This window comes from Panthera uncia, unplaced genomic scaffold (genome assembly GCF_023721935.1).
Source record: "Panthera uncia isolate 11264 unplaced genomic scaffold, Puncia_PCG_1.0 HiC_scaffold_210, whole genome shotgun sequence".
Lineage (NCBI taxonomy): Eukaryota > Metazoa > Chordata > Mammalia > Carnivora > Felidae > Panthera > Panthera uncia.
Window position 1 is genome coordinate 5532 of NW_026058800.1, and position 13401 is coordinate 18932.

General features: G+C 46.4%; 1 protein-coding gene across 1 annotated transcript; it reads left to right on the forward strand.

The window, feature by feature from the left end:
- The first annotated feature begins 4331 nt into the window (after positions 1-4331).
- Positions 4332-12371, forward strand: LOC125917618 (glutathione peroxidase 7). The gene is made up of 3 exons (XM_049623766.1): positions 4332-4980; positions 9631-9892; positions 11441-12371. The coding sequence occupies exons 1-3, from the start codon at positions 4846-4848 to the stop codon at positions 11602-11604; spliced, it is 561 nt and encodes a 186-aa protein (XP_049479723.1). The 5' UTR covers positions 4332-4845; the 3' UTR covers positions 11605-12371.
- Positions 12372-13401: the final 1030 nt, after the last annotated feature.

Consider the following 13401-nt stretch of genomic DNA (forward strand, 5'->3'; position numbering starts at 1 on the left):
TGTAAATTCAAGAATTATTGTCTTTTTTGTCTGTCTTATTGACTACTATACTCCTAGACCTTAAAATGTGTTTTGTAGATAGTAGGTTCTCAACAATTTGATGAACAAACAAAACATTAATGAGTATTCTAAATGCCCATTAAAAGCTTCTTTGAGCTTTTACAGGAGATCCAGGAGGGAGTCCCTCACCCTTCTAGGTGTTCAGCTAAGAATTGTATGTGCATTTGTCAGTGCCCTTGGGTCTCCCACTTGTATAGATAGACCACTTGGGAATAGGTGTGCTCTTTCAGAAACACAAAAAAATTCATAGTGGACTGAAAATAAAATGACAAAACATACACTGATGGTTAAAATCAATAGCATCTCATATCAGATTCCAGCACAGACAAATAATGAAAGAAAGTTTATGAAGAATGAATATTTACTGAGTAGCTAATGTATACCAGGGAGACAAAGATGATTCAGATATAGTCCAGCCTGCCCCCAAGCCACAGAAATGGACAACTGCACAATATTATCATCAGCCCACTGAGAGGAAAATGTACTAGGTACAAAGGCATCAGAGAAGAGAGAGTGATTTAGTACCACAGGGGGGTGATATCTGAACTGGGTTCCAAAGCATGAATAGGGGAGAAGGGTAGGCCCCAGAAGAGAAATTTACAACTGAGAAACATTTCACCTCTAACTTTTTTTTTTTCTGCTTAGTAGAAATGCCTGCCTATCTGGATTTTACAGGAAACAGCTTGGCCAAGCTTGCAAAACTCTGTATGGAGCAGAATTTGAGAACTCGTGGTTATTAGGACATCCAGGGAAAGGCTGAGTGAAAGGGACAGATGGCAGGAAGGGAGATCAACATCTTTGTGGGGCAGAGTAAAGCGGGAGCCATTTAATACCAGAGAAGCATCACAGGCTCAAGGTTCCCACGGAGGTGGGGCGGAGGAGGGAGTAGGAAGGCCGGAGCACTTTATTCCTGTCTTGGCCCTTATCTGGAGCACATTTTCTCTGGTCTTCCTCTTCTCCCGATAATGCTGTCTGCTCCTGAAGAGAGAGCCACACTGGCAGTACAGAAGGACTCCATGTTCTGAGTCCGAAGGCCTGGATTTAAGTTTCATTAACTGTGTAATCTTGTGCCCACCTTCAAACTTTGCTCACCACAGCACGGAGAGTGAAGTCCAAGCTCCTAGGCTTGGCACTCAAGACCCTTCTCCATCTGGCCCCTGATAACTGTCCCCACCTCATCTACGCTCCACCCTCTCATCCCAACAGCCAAGCAGACACTTGTGAAGACTGCCCCTTCATAGACACTGCTCTCTCAGGCCAACATCTTTGCCCTCCCCTTGCCCAAACTGGAGAATTTACATTCCTCTTCGAAGACATGGTTCTAGTGTTACCACCTACAAGAAGACTTTCCTGACCACTAGGTTAGCAACCACCTCTAGGCCTCAAAAACGCACAGTTTCCTTTACTTCAGCATCTAGAACACATGCACTCTTTCTCCTTTCTATCCACTCTCTTTGGAACAGCCAGAGGTACCTTTCTACACCTACACCATAGGACTCACCACCACTACTCTGCTTTAAACAACAACAACAACAACAACAACAACAACAACAACAACAAACCACCCTCATTTCTTGCCTTAAAGACCATAATCTTGACTGTGGCCTACTAGGTATTGTGTGGCCTCACCCCTACCTGCCTCACTACCTTCCCTTACCCTTTGCTCTCTCTGCTCCAACCAGACTAGCCTTCTTTGTTTCTCAATGCACCATGTTTCTCTCTCACTCAGGATCTTTGAACTTGCTTCCTTGTTTCAACCTGCCCAATTTCTACTTATTCTTCAGAATGCAGCTCAGACCTTCCTGTGGGAAGCCCTCCTAGCCTGCTTCTGCCTCTCCTACCAGGTTAGTTTAGGTGGTACTTAACACACCAGTAATTATAGACCTATTTATGAATTATTTAATACCTGTCTCCCCCTGGGTAGGGACCATGCTGTCTTGTTCATCACTGCACAAGAAGCATCTAAAGCAGAACCTGGCATAGACCAGGTGCTCAATAAGTGTTTGTTGAATGACGGTAGGAATGCTTAGCCCTTACCACATTACATGAAATCTACAGTTTACCTGGTTTCTCATGAAAGTGGACATTGGCTGCCTCCATTTCGGTCTCAAATTTTCCAGTTGGGTTTTTCATCCAGTTTGTCCCTTGGCTCAGGTGGAAGACCCTGCAGGCAAAGCATCCCTGGCTTTGGGATGTGGGAACCCAAACTACTTTCTTAAGCCGTCAGGACTGCCCTGAGCCAGCAAGACCCTGCCTGTGATGGACTCCAAGAAAATGATCAATTTGACTGTCACTGCCTATCCACATGTGCCCTCCCACTTTTGTCCTACATTTTCCTTATATAAACCTGGATGTATTTTTGCCACTTTGGAGACAGTCTTTGAGAGGCACTAGTCCATTGTCTTCCTGGTGTTGTCCTCACTGAAATAAATTCCTTTCCTCTTTCACCACCACTTGTCTTTCTGCCTTTGGATTTTGTCAGCAATGAGTGGCCAAACTTGGTCTATTTGGGACCCTTGGAACCTGGCGCTCTGTACCCTTGCATCCTGGCTACACTGTCACACCAGCACCATGCTTGGCATTTGGTGCGGCTCAGCAATGTGGTATTTAAATGGTGTGTCTGTCCGATGGGATGGGACCCCCAAATGTGGGGTGACGATAGGGTGGAAGCCTGTGGCACAGGCGGTGAAAGAATTTACCGGAGGCAGAACAAAGCAGCTAGAAGTTTATTAAATACACAGCAAGGGAGCGGCTGGGTGAAGAGCAAACAGGCAGTGGGTGGGGTCTGTTATTTTTGTTTGTTTGTTTAAGGTTTATTTATGTATTGTGAGGAGGGGACAGACAGACAGAGAGGGAGAGAGAGAATCCCAAACAGGCTCTATCTACACTGTCAGCGTGGAGCTCAGTATGGGGCTTGAGCTCATGAACTGTGAGAGCATGACCTGAGCCAAGATCAAGAGTTGGATGCTTAACCAACTGAACCACCCCGGTACCCCAAGTGGGGGCTGTTTTTAAAGGGGAAAGATGAAGAGGTATGGCCAGATATGGAATTCTCCCTTTTTTGGTAACTGTGCCTAGTTGTAAGTAGCCCATTGGTCAGTTAGGGCCCATGGGTATTTTGAAGTGGGTCGCATGATGGGCCTGTCTATATTCAGCCAGGTGGTTGCTGTGGCCCTTTCAACATTCCATCCTTCAAGCCTCTTTGTCTAAAAGTGGCCTCAACAAGAACACATTTTCTGAGTGTGGGAGACATTGTAATGTGCTGCCCAGATTTCCCGTCAGTGAAGACCTGAGACACCAGCTGCTGGGAGTGCTGTCAGTGGAAAGCCTTTAACTGTCAGCCCCTCCAGGGACAGGGTCACCTTTGCTCCTATCACACCCTTGCCCAGATGGCCTCACATCCAAAGACAGGTGTAGCAGGGATATAAAGTCTTGGCCTGGCCATTTTCATTTATCTGGGGACTACTCTGATGGGCCGTTCTAGCTCCAGTGTCCCCATGGGATCAACCAAGACTGTCCTTGGACCTGCATGGAGCTCTGGACTTGTGCCCACTCCTGTTCCCTCCCTCCCTTCCACAGGTGTTGATCCGAGGGAGGCTCCCTCGTAAATTCCTGCACTGCAACCTCTATCTCAGAATCTGCTTCCCTGGCACCCAACCTACAACAGACCCTCTGTCCTCTCTTCCTTTTCTCTGTGTCATCTCTTTCAGGGACCGTACACATTCATTCCTCTAAAATTTGTAGGCACCATTCAGCAGACAAAGTGTTTAGATGTGATGTGAGCCAGGAGTAAACGGTCAAGAAAGAATTCTTGAGACGTTTTCAGTGCAAAAAGTGTTCTTATCAAAGCACGACTCAGGACCCGTGGGCAGAAAGAGCTGCACTGGGATTGTGAAGACTCACTGATTATACACTTTTTAGTTAGTGGGGGTTAGGGATAGCTTAAATCTCCAAGGAATTTGGAAGGAAAGGTTTCAGGGGGGTGGGGGGGGGGGGGGGGGGGGGGGCTGCTGCTGCTATGATAAGGTTATTTACTAGTGCCTAGTAAAACACCAGTCTGGGGACTCTTCAGAGGTGTATCAGTAGGCCATACGCTCAGGAGGTAATTGCAAATATATCTCGGGGCGTGTTTACAGCTATCACGGAAAGTAACACTATTAAGAGCAAAGCTACAGAGGTAAAGCAATAAAGGAAGTTCTTGAGAGAGCTGCGGGAGTGTTAACAATTTGTAAGCCTCAGGAATTCTGCCTGGAGACTGACTGCCACATGAAGCCTGACATTTGTTTCTTTTTTCTCCCATCAGTTTCACCTCCATTTTTTCTATTACTCCCATTCTATATTGCCCAGGTGCGTCAGGAAGGGAGGCTAGCGCCACTGAACTAATGGAGAAGCTGAAGCCCAGAGAAGTGGCCTGACCAGCCTAAGGCCACTGAGCTAATTAAAAGTTTAACTCTCAAATCGAATTTTTCACCTCTTTCCCTACCAAGTCGCTGCATCCTGAAACAAGACGGAGCCTCACTGCAACTGGTCAGAACGGTCTCAGTGGTCAGACGCCTGAACCCACGACTCTGGGGTCGGAGACGGGCGCGCAGTCCAACGCTCCCACGGTGCAGATGGGGAGACTGAGGTCCAGAGCCCCGCGCTCCACCGCCAGCGGGACAGAAGGCGAGGGGGCGCGTCCTGCCTCGCCGGCCCCCTGGCGCGGGTGCCGCCTCCGCCCGCCCCCCACGCTGGGTCCCCCCGCCTGATTTTGCCCTCGCAGAGCCGCCAGCTCGGGAGCGAGTCATGTTGGGTGCACTGGTGTTGGCGTGGCTGCTCCTATCGGCCGCGGCCTGCGCGCAGCGGGAGCAGGACTTCTACGACTTCAAGGCGGTCAACATCCGGGGCAAGTTGGTGTCGCTGGAGAAGTACCGCGGTTCGGTGAGTGTCCGCCGGCGGGGCCTCGGAGCCGCCCGGGCAGGGCCCGTTGCGGGAACCCCGCAGCCCGGGACCCTGCGGGTGTGGCCCCGAGGGGGTTCCGCAGCCCTGCCCTGGCTCCCACTCCCCCAGCTGTTCCCCCCCCCCCGGGGTGCGGCGCCCCCAGATCCTGCGCTGAGCCTATCCCGCGACTACGTGGCACGGCCTCGGCGCGCAGTGAAACCCGAAACTCTTCCAGCCTACGCCGATTTCCCTCGCAGCGACTTTGGGCAGTGGAGCCCGACCTCTCCCAGAGGCTGCTTGCCTCGGCTAGGCCTTTGTCAAGCACCGGTCGAAAGGCAACCCTAGAATCCTGCCGCCTTTGTCTCTCCCATCCCCCGTTTCCGCTCTGGAACTGGGATTGTTGCTGATACTGAGTCCAATGAGAACCCCGTGGATATGGATATGCAGTGCTGGGGGAGTTAGTTAAGATGCACGGCGACCTTTACACAGATCATCCTTTAGAGAGGACAGGAAGGTCCAGAGGGAAGGTCATACAGCTCTAGAAAGCACAGAGCCTGGAGAGAACTACCCATCCATCTGTGGACTTCTCTAGGCAAACTCCTAAGATGGCAGCTCGGGCTGAGATGCAAGAGCCATCCAGGCTAACTGCTATCTCATTACCAAGTCTCTCAGAGAGGACTCAGAGAAGAAATGTACCTGGGTGAGTCTTTGAAACAAGAGTGAGTTTTGGCAAGACCAAGAAGAACTTTCCAGGCAAAGAACTGTTCATACCAAGTCTCTAAAGCAAACAAACAGCAAGAAGGATGGAGGAGGAGTGGGTGGCCTTCAAGCAGATCTGCTTGAAGGAGTATAAAGCATGAGGCTGAGTGGTGGAAGATGAGGCTGATGATAGTAGGGAGGGACCGAGAGGGTCCTTGAACAGTATATTCAGAGGCCTAGATGTTACACTGTGTATAATGAAGAGCACTCTGAGCCCCATTTCTCAAGATGGCCCTAGGGCCTTAATGTGGGAAAGGTGGGGAATTGGTAATGAACACATAGGTACAGCATCCAGATTTGGATGGACCACACAAAAATGGCTATCAGCATTCTTCTCCTGGGAGCGAGTCTTTAGTGAAGAAAGTACTTTCTAAACCTGAAAATGCTCAAATATGCTGGTAGTCCTGGGGGCAGTATTCCTTGTCCTGATTGTCCTCCAAGGTATTGTGAATTTCAAATGAGATGACAGTGTGGAAGCTCTTGGTAGAGTGCTCCGTACCTGTGTTTGGTGGGCTCCAGCAGGAAACTCATCCAGGACTGAGGACAAAGAGCCAATAAGAGTAGGGCCCATTCCCAGTTAGGCCTTTCCTCCCTTCTAGTGCAGCTTAACAGAGAGCTCCAGGTTTAGCACTTGACTAGCTCTGCTATTCATTCATTCATTCACTCATTCATTCATTCATTCATTCATTATTATTGAGTACCTACTGTATACTAATTACTAGGCCAGTCTTTGGGACACAGTGGTGAACAAAAAAGATAAGTTTCCACTTCAATAGAGCCTATATGTAATGGAGAAGAGAGAGACAATAAACAGGAACAGAAACGAACAAGGTAATTCCTAGTACAGTGGGAATAAGTGCTAAGATGGAAATAGAACAAATTTTATTTATTTTCAGAAGTAATAAGGCACCCAGGATGTGAAGAACAGAAATCCTGGAGAAAAATGACCCAGAGAAGTGATCCCAGAATTCTGAGTGTTTTCATACTCTTGGTTACTGGTATATCCTAAAAAGCATAGGAGTGAGAAGCCAAGAAATCAATCAGAAAGAAAATGGAAAAAAGAAAAAGAAAAGAACAAAGTCACACACCTGCTAAGAGATAGAGTGAGAATTTGAACATAGGCAGTCCAGCTCCAAAGCCCAAGCTCTTAGCTTCCAGGTTTAGAGGGAAACCAGAAATAGTCCAGGGAAGCTGTAAATGATTCTGTTGAGTTAATCCAAGCTAGGACTACCACTTGGTCATTCATTCACCTGTAAATAATTACTGGCTCATTATGTATATTTTACCACTGTCTTTTAAGAATTGAAAGAGATTTATTGGCTCCCACTACATGCCTGGCACTGAGTCTAGCCCTGGAGACAAAACCATGAGCAAGATTGTATAGTTTATGCCCTGTGGCTAACTGGAAGGCAGTCATTTAGACCAGTGTTGAGTATGGATGAATGGGTGACTACCTGGGAATGTGCTTGTCTACGGTGTGAGCTTCTGTACATGCAGGCCTGAGTGTAGTATGCATGCATGCAAATAGTTTATTTGTTTCCTTGCTTCTATGTGCACGCCTGAGTCTGTATCTATGCTTTGATATGCACATATGTAAATTAACTATGTATATTTGGGTGTCTCTGTCCATCCATGCTTTGATCAGTTTAAGGAGAAACTTTTTGGTTTCAGGTATGGAACTAGAAACAGGATTTCCCTCCTTCCAAGGGTAGGCAGACGCACAAGACATAGATTAAAAATAAGCAGCTTTTAATGCTTTCACTGCCCAGGGATCCAGCAGAAAAGAAAGAGGAAGACCCCCAATTAAGGAAGGGAATTAAGGGTCCCAGTTTCTCAGCACCACAAGCAGAATACGACATGCTGACACAGATAGGGGAGGTTGTTCTAATGGCCTGTGGCCCCATAGAATGGGTCCTTCCTCATCTGGTAGAGGCAGGGTAGGGGAGTTACAGCTCAACAGTTCTCATCATCCAGCCCAGTAGTTCTCAACTGGGGGTGATTTTGCTCCCCAGGAGACATACAGCAATGTTTGGAGACATTTTTGATTGTCAAAACTAGACATCAGGGCGCCTGGGTGGCTCAGTCGGTTAAGCGTCCGACTTCAACTCAGGTCACACTCTCACGGGTCATGGGTTCGAGCCCCGCATTGGGCTGTGTACTGACAGCTCTCTCTGCCCCTCTCCTGCTCACGCTCTGTCTCTGTCTCTCTCTCTCTCAGAAATAAATAAACATTAAAAAAATTTTTTTAAAGCTAGACATCTAGCAGGTACAGGCCAGGGATGCTGCTAAACATCCTACAATGAATAGGAAAGCCCCTGCATAATAGAATTATCTGGCCCAGTGGGGTGCCTGGGTGGCTCAGTCCATTAAGCACCGACTCTTGATTTTGGCTCAATCATGATCTCATGGTTCATGAGATTCAGCCCCATCTCGGGCTCTGCACTGACAGCTGAGAGCCTGCTTGGGATTTTCTCTCTCTCTCTGCCTCGACCCCGCTTTGTGCTCTCTTGCTCTTTCTCAAAATAAATAAATTAAAAAAAAAAAAAAGAAAGGAAGGAAGGAAGGAAGAAAAGAATGATCTGGCCCAAAATGTCAGTAGTGCTGAGGTTGAAAAAGCCTGTCTAGCCTGAGCAGTTTGTGCCAGTGTATGTCCAGTGCCCCAGGCTGTCTCTGGGAGGTGGCCCTCTTTATGGAGCCAGCTAGTATAATCCCAGCTCTTCCAAAAAAGTGGCCAAAGAGATAGGGCTGGGCTCCACAGACACAGGGTAAGATTTAAGAATTCTTTAACAATGTATACAGCATTGGTGCCAAAATTCTACTCGCTGTATTGTCAGCAATTGTATTTATCAGCCAGCTTTGTATGTATCACCTAAAGGCTATAAATAAATGCATTTATTATAAGGTGATAAGTTTAAGGAATAGTCTAGTGACTCAAGAAAGTGGTATTTGTGTGCTGGAGGGAGAGGCGCAGAAAGGGATTGCCATGGGGTCCTTTTATGAAGAAAACCTACGTCTGTCTCTGTATCCATGCAGGTGATTGTGTATGTGTGTACATTTATTCATTTAGCACTTTCTGAGACTTTTCCATATGTCAGGCCCGGGGTGAAGAGGACATGGCTCCTGCCTTCAACGGGTTCACAGTGGGTTTCTTAGAAGGGTTTATTACTCATGTAAAGTGATGAGTGCCAGTTGACTGAACCAGAAATTGAACCCAGGTCTGCCTTTCCATTCCCCCACATTACCTCCTTTTTTGTTTTAATTTTATTTTTTAAGTTTTTTTGTTTGTTTGTTTGTTTTTTAATTTTAGAGAGAGAGCATGCCAGCAGGGGAGAAAGGCTGAGGGGAAGAGAGAGAGAGAGAATCTTAAGCAGGCTCCATATGCTCAGCACAGAGCCCGACATGGGGCTCGATCTCACGATCATGAGATCATGACCTAAGCCAAAATGAAGAGTTAGATGCTTAACAAACTGAGCCACCCAGGTGCCCCCACATTACCTCCTGATGTGAGCTCACCAGTGTGTGTGCGTCTCTGTGTAAATGTGTTGTGTGTGTTTGTGGGCATGTGTGATGTGTGCTAATATATTTTTGTGTCATGGGGCATATGCATCCCCATTTATGTATATTGTATGCTTATTCTCATGGATGTTCATGTATGTGTATGCACACATATCTGCAAGCCCCTGAATGTTTGATTTCATTTGTGCCTATGTGCATGTGTTTGTGTATTTGTGAGAGCATTGCACATTTATATATGCATACATTGTGCTCTTGAATATATGAGAAAGCATTAATTTTTGGGGGGTGGTCACCGTGTGGGCATGTCTGGCATGTGCAAGTGCATGACTCTTCACTGGGCTGTGTATGTATCTGGGTTTTGTTTTTGCCACCCAGGTGTCCCTGGTAGTGAACGTGGCTAGCGAGTGCGGCTTCACAGACCAGCACTACAGAGCCTTGCAGCAGCTGCAGCGGGACCTGGGGCCCCATCACTTCAATGTGCTTGCGTTCCCCTGCAACCAGTTTGGCCAGCAGGAGCCCGATAGCAACAAGGAGATCGAGAGCTTCGCCCGCCGCACCTATGGTGTCTCTTTCCCCATGTTTAGCAAGGTCGCAGTTACTGGCACTGGTGCCCACCCTGCCTTCAAGTACCTGATCCGTGAGTCCTGACCTGTTCCCTTACCTTCCCTCAGCTGGCTGAGGTCATGGCTCCCTGGGCAGCAGAAACTACTTGCTGATTGGGTGACCTGGGGCCCCTTCCAGACTCCTGCATATAGGTTCATGGTCTGTTCGAGCACTCATCTTTGAGGATGAACAGAGAGGTATTCCTGCCTGAGGATACCTCTACCCCTGCTGCCTTGAAGTTCCCCCTCAGGGGCACTCTAGCAGACTTCTCTGAGGTCCTGTTTTCATACACAGGGATTTTAAAAGGAGACTGAGGCCCTCAGATTTAGTCTATGTGAATTAGTCGAACTTATGGATTTCGGATGGAGACACCAAGGGCAGACAGAGGATGCCACATGTCTGGAGAAGGCTGACCAAGATGGCTGACAGGTTATCTCCTGTCCTGAGTTAGGGGCAAAGTCCATATACCATGGAGGGAAACCTTTAGAGCAAAAATTCCAGATCTTAATATTTCAGAAATAGGTCCCCTCTGCATCCCCAGAAGCTTCAGAACTACAAAATGAGGTCATGGGCCAAGCTTATCATTATGGTCCTGTTTCCTTCCTTGGGCCTCTCTCTTCCTTTGGGGGCTCCATTTTTGCCATCTATGCTATATATCTGATTGCCTTCACATCCCTCACTATCACCCCCCCACCCATTTACCTGGAGGAGTAAATGAAAACAGTGTAGCAAACAAAAAATCCCTTACTGATGCAGATTTGAATTTTGCCCTATGGGTCAATCCTAATATTTGCTTTTTTTCCCCCTGTGTGTTTTTATTAGTACCTTTCCAGTTCCCATAGTTATAGATCAAACCTAACTGTGCTTTAGAAGCAACTGGGAACTCTTAAAAGTGGTTTAGTCTGAGACCTACTGAAGCAGGGCCCAAGAATTTATTTAAGTACCTCCCCCACCCCCACCACCAAGATTCAGATGCAACCAGTCCACAGACTAACATTTGGAAACCATTAAGATTTCCTTAGAGAATAGGCTGTAGACTATTTAGTAGTTTGAGATCATTAAGAAAGGAGGATCTGATACTACTTTATCAAGTACTTCACAGAATCCTAAAGCAGTAGTTCTCAACCTTGGGGCCATATTGGCATCTCCTAGAGAGCTTTTAAAAAAATACTGATGCCTGGGGGCATCTGGGTGGCTGAGTCAGTTAAGCATCTGACCCTTGGTTTGGGCTTAGGTCATGATCTCACATTTCATGGGATCGAGCCCTGTATTGGGCTCTGCACTGACAGCATGGAGCCTGCTTGGGATTCTCTCCCTCTCTCTGCCCCTCTCCCACTTGCACTCTCTCTCAAAATAAATAAATAAACTTAAAAAAAAATTACTGATTCCTAAGACTTACCACCAGAGATTCTGATTTAAGTAGTCTGGGGTGTGGCCTGGGCATCAGGATTTTAAAAAGCTCTCTAGTTAATTCTAAATAATGGAACAACTGCTTCAAGGGAAGGATGGACACCGATAATGGAATTCCAGGAGAGTGGACACAGGGAAGCACATTTTGCTTTCCTTCTTCCTTTTTCTCTAGAGACTTCTGGGAAGGAGCCCACCTGGAACTTCTGGAAGTACCTAGTGGCCCCAGATGGAAAGGTAGTAGGGGCTTGGGACCCAACTGTGTCGGTGGAGGAAATCAGGCCCCAGATCACAGCACTCGTGAGGAAGCTCATCCTGAAGAAGCGAGAAGACTTATAACCACTTTCTCTCCTCTCCCACTGTCCCATTCCCCCCACCCTACACCTTGGATGGTGACCAAAGCAAACTCAGTCGTGCTCAATGGTGCTCGGAGGGAGGGCCTATGGACTCTCCTTCCTCCACTTTTATCCCATGTACCCTATCCTTCCTATGAGGGAAAAGTCTGGTATTTTGTATTTGAGTCTTAGAACAACCTTTAGGAACTCCTGGCCAGTGAGAGCTCTTGACCAATGAAATCACCAGCCAATAAGCACCTCTAGCCCATGAAAACATGTGGCAAATAGAAGTATATCAAGCAATAATCTGCTGCCTATTAAGAACTCTATAAGATGGGACCAATTCCTACCTCACAGGGCTGTGGTGAGGATGAGTATGAACAACCTATGAAAGGTGCCTAGGGCAGTGCCAGCTCACTAGGAGCATTCAATAAATGTTTTTTGCATATGAACCAAAAAATAACTTGTAATCAATAAAAACTTGCACCCAACATGAATTTCCAGCCATTGAGAATCCAGGCCAAAGATTTATTTGTTGTTGTAGTTGTTTTCCTCTGTATTATTTTTTTTAATTGAAAAAGTAATTCAAATAGATTGTAAAATAACACAGGATGATAATAAATAAAAATGAAAGTATCTGGGCACCTGGGTGGCTCAGTCCATTAAGCGTCCAACTTCAGCTCAGGTCATAGTCTCATAGTTCGTGAGTTCAAGCCCCACATCAGGCTCTGTGCTGACAGCTCAGCCTGGAGCCTGCTTCCGATTCTGTGTCTCCTTCTTTCTCTGCCCCTCCCCTACTCGCACTTTGTCTCTCTCTCTCAAAAATAAATAAACATTTAAAAAATTTTTTAAAAATGAAAGTATCTCCCTCGTTTTCTATATCTCACTCCCTGGAGGTAAGTAAACACTGTTAGGAATCTGGTACAAAGACTTCCTAATTTTTTTTCTATCAAGCCAATCATTATTGCCCAGTAAGAACGCACTGACCAAAAGTACACTACAATAACAAATAGGCAAAAAATGTGAAGAGATCATTCACAGAATAATGTAGATGGATAATAAGGATATGAAAAGATGCTCAGCCTCATTAAAATTGGAAAGATTTTTTAAATGATAATACTCATAGTTGGTAAGGATGTGGGGAAATGGGCATTCATAGTAACTGTTGGTGGGACAATGAACTGACATAAGTTTTTGGATGGTGATTTGGCAGTATCTTTTAATTTTTTTTTCTTTACTGTTTACTTATATTTTGAGAGAGAGAGAAAGACAGAGTGCGAGTTGGGAGAGGGCAGAGAGAGGGAGACACAGAATCTGAAGGAGGTTCCAGGCTCTGAGCTGTCAGCACAGAGCCCGACGCGGGGCTCGAACTCACGAGCCGTGAGATCATGACCTGAGCTGAAGTCAGATGCTCAACTGACTGAGCCACCCAGGTGCCCGGCAGTGTCTTTTAAAACAAAATGCTCATGCCCATTGATCCATCATTTCTCATCCTAGAAGTCTCCCCAACTGTGCAAATATATATGTACAATAATATGTATATTTACTGTTCAAATAGTGAAAATTGGATGCACCTCTATGTCCATCAATATGATCTGATAATAAATTAGTGTACAAATCCAAATAGTTCACTAATACAGTTCTTAATATGAATGAATTAAATTTTTGTCTTAAAATATTTTTAAGATATCTCTACACCCAACGTGGGGCTCAATCTTACAACACTGAGATCAAGAGTCACATGCTTTACCCACTGAGCCAGCCAGGTGCCCCAAAATGAATGAATCAGAATTCTATATAC

What these genes read in the sequence shown, in the direction of transcription:
- LOC125917618 (XM_049623766.1), top strand. Translation starts at nt 4,846, where the DNA reads ATGTTGGGTGCACTGGTGTTGGCGTGGCTGCTCCTATCGGCCGCGGCC. An exon ending in TGGAGAAGTACCGCGGTTCG is followed by an intron (nt 4,981 to 9,630) that starts GTGAGTGTCCGC and finishes TTTGCCACCCAG; the next exon opens with GTGTCCCTGGTAGTGAACGT. An exon ending in TGCCTTCAAGTACCTGATCC is followed by an intron (nt 9,893 to 11,440) that starts GTGAGTCCTGAC and finishes CTTTTTCTCTAG; the next exon opens with AGACTTCTGGGAAGGAGCCC.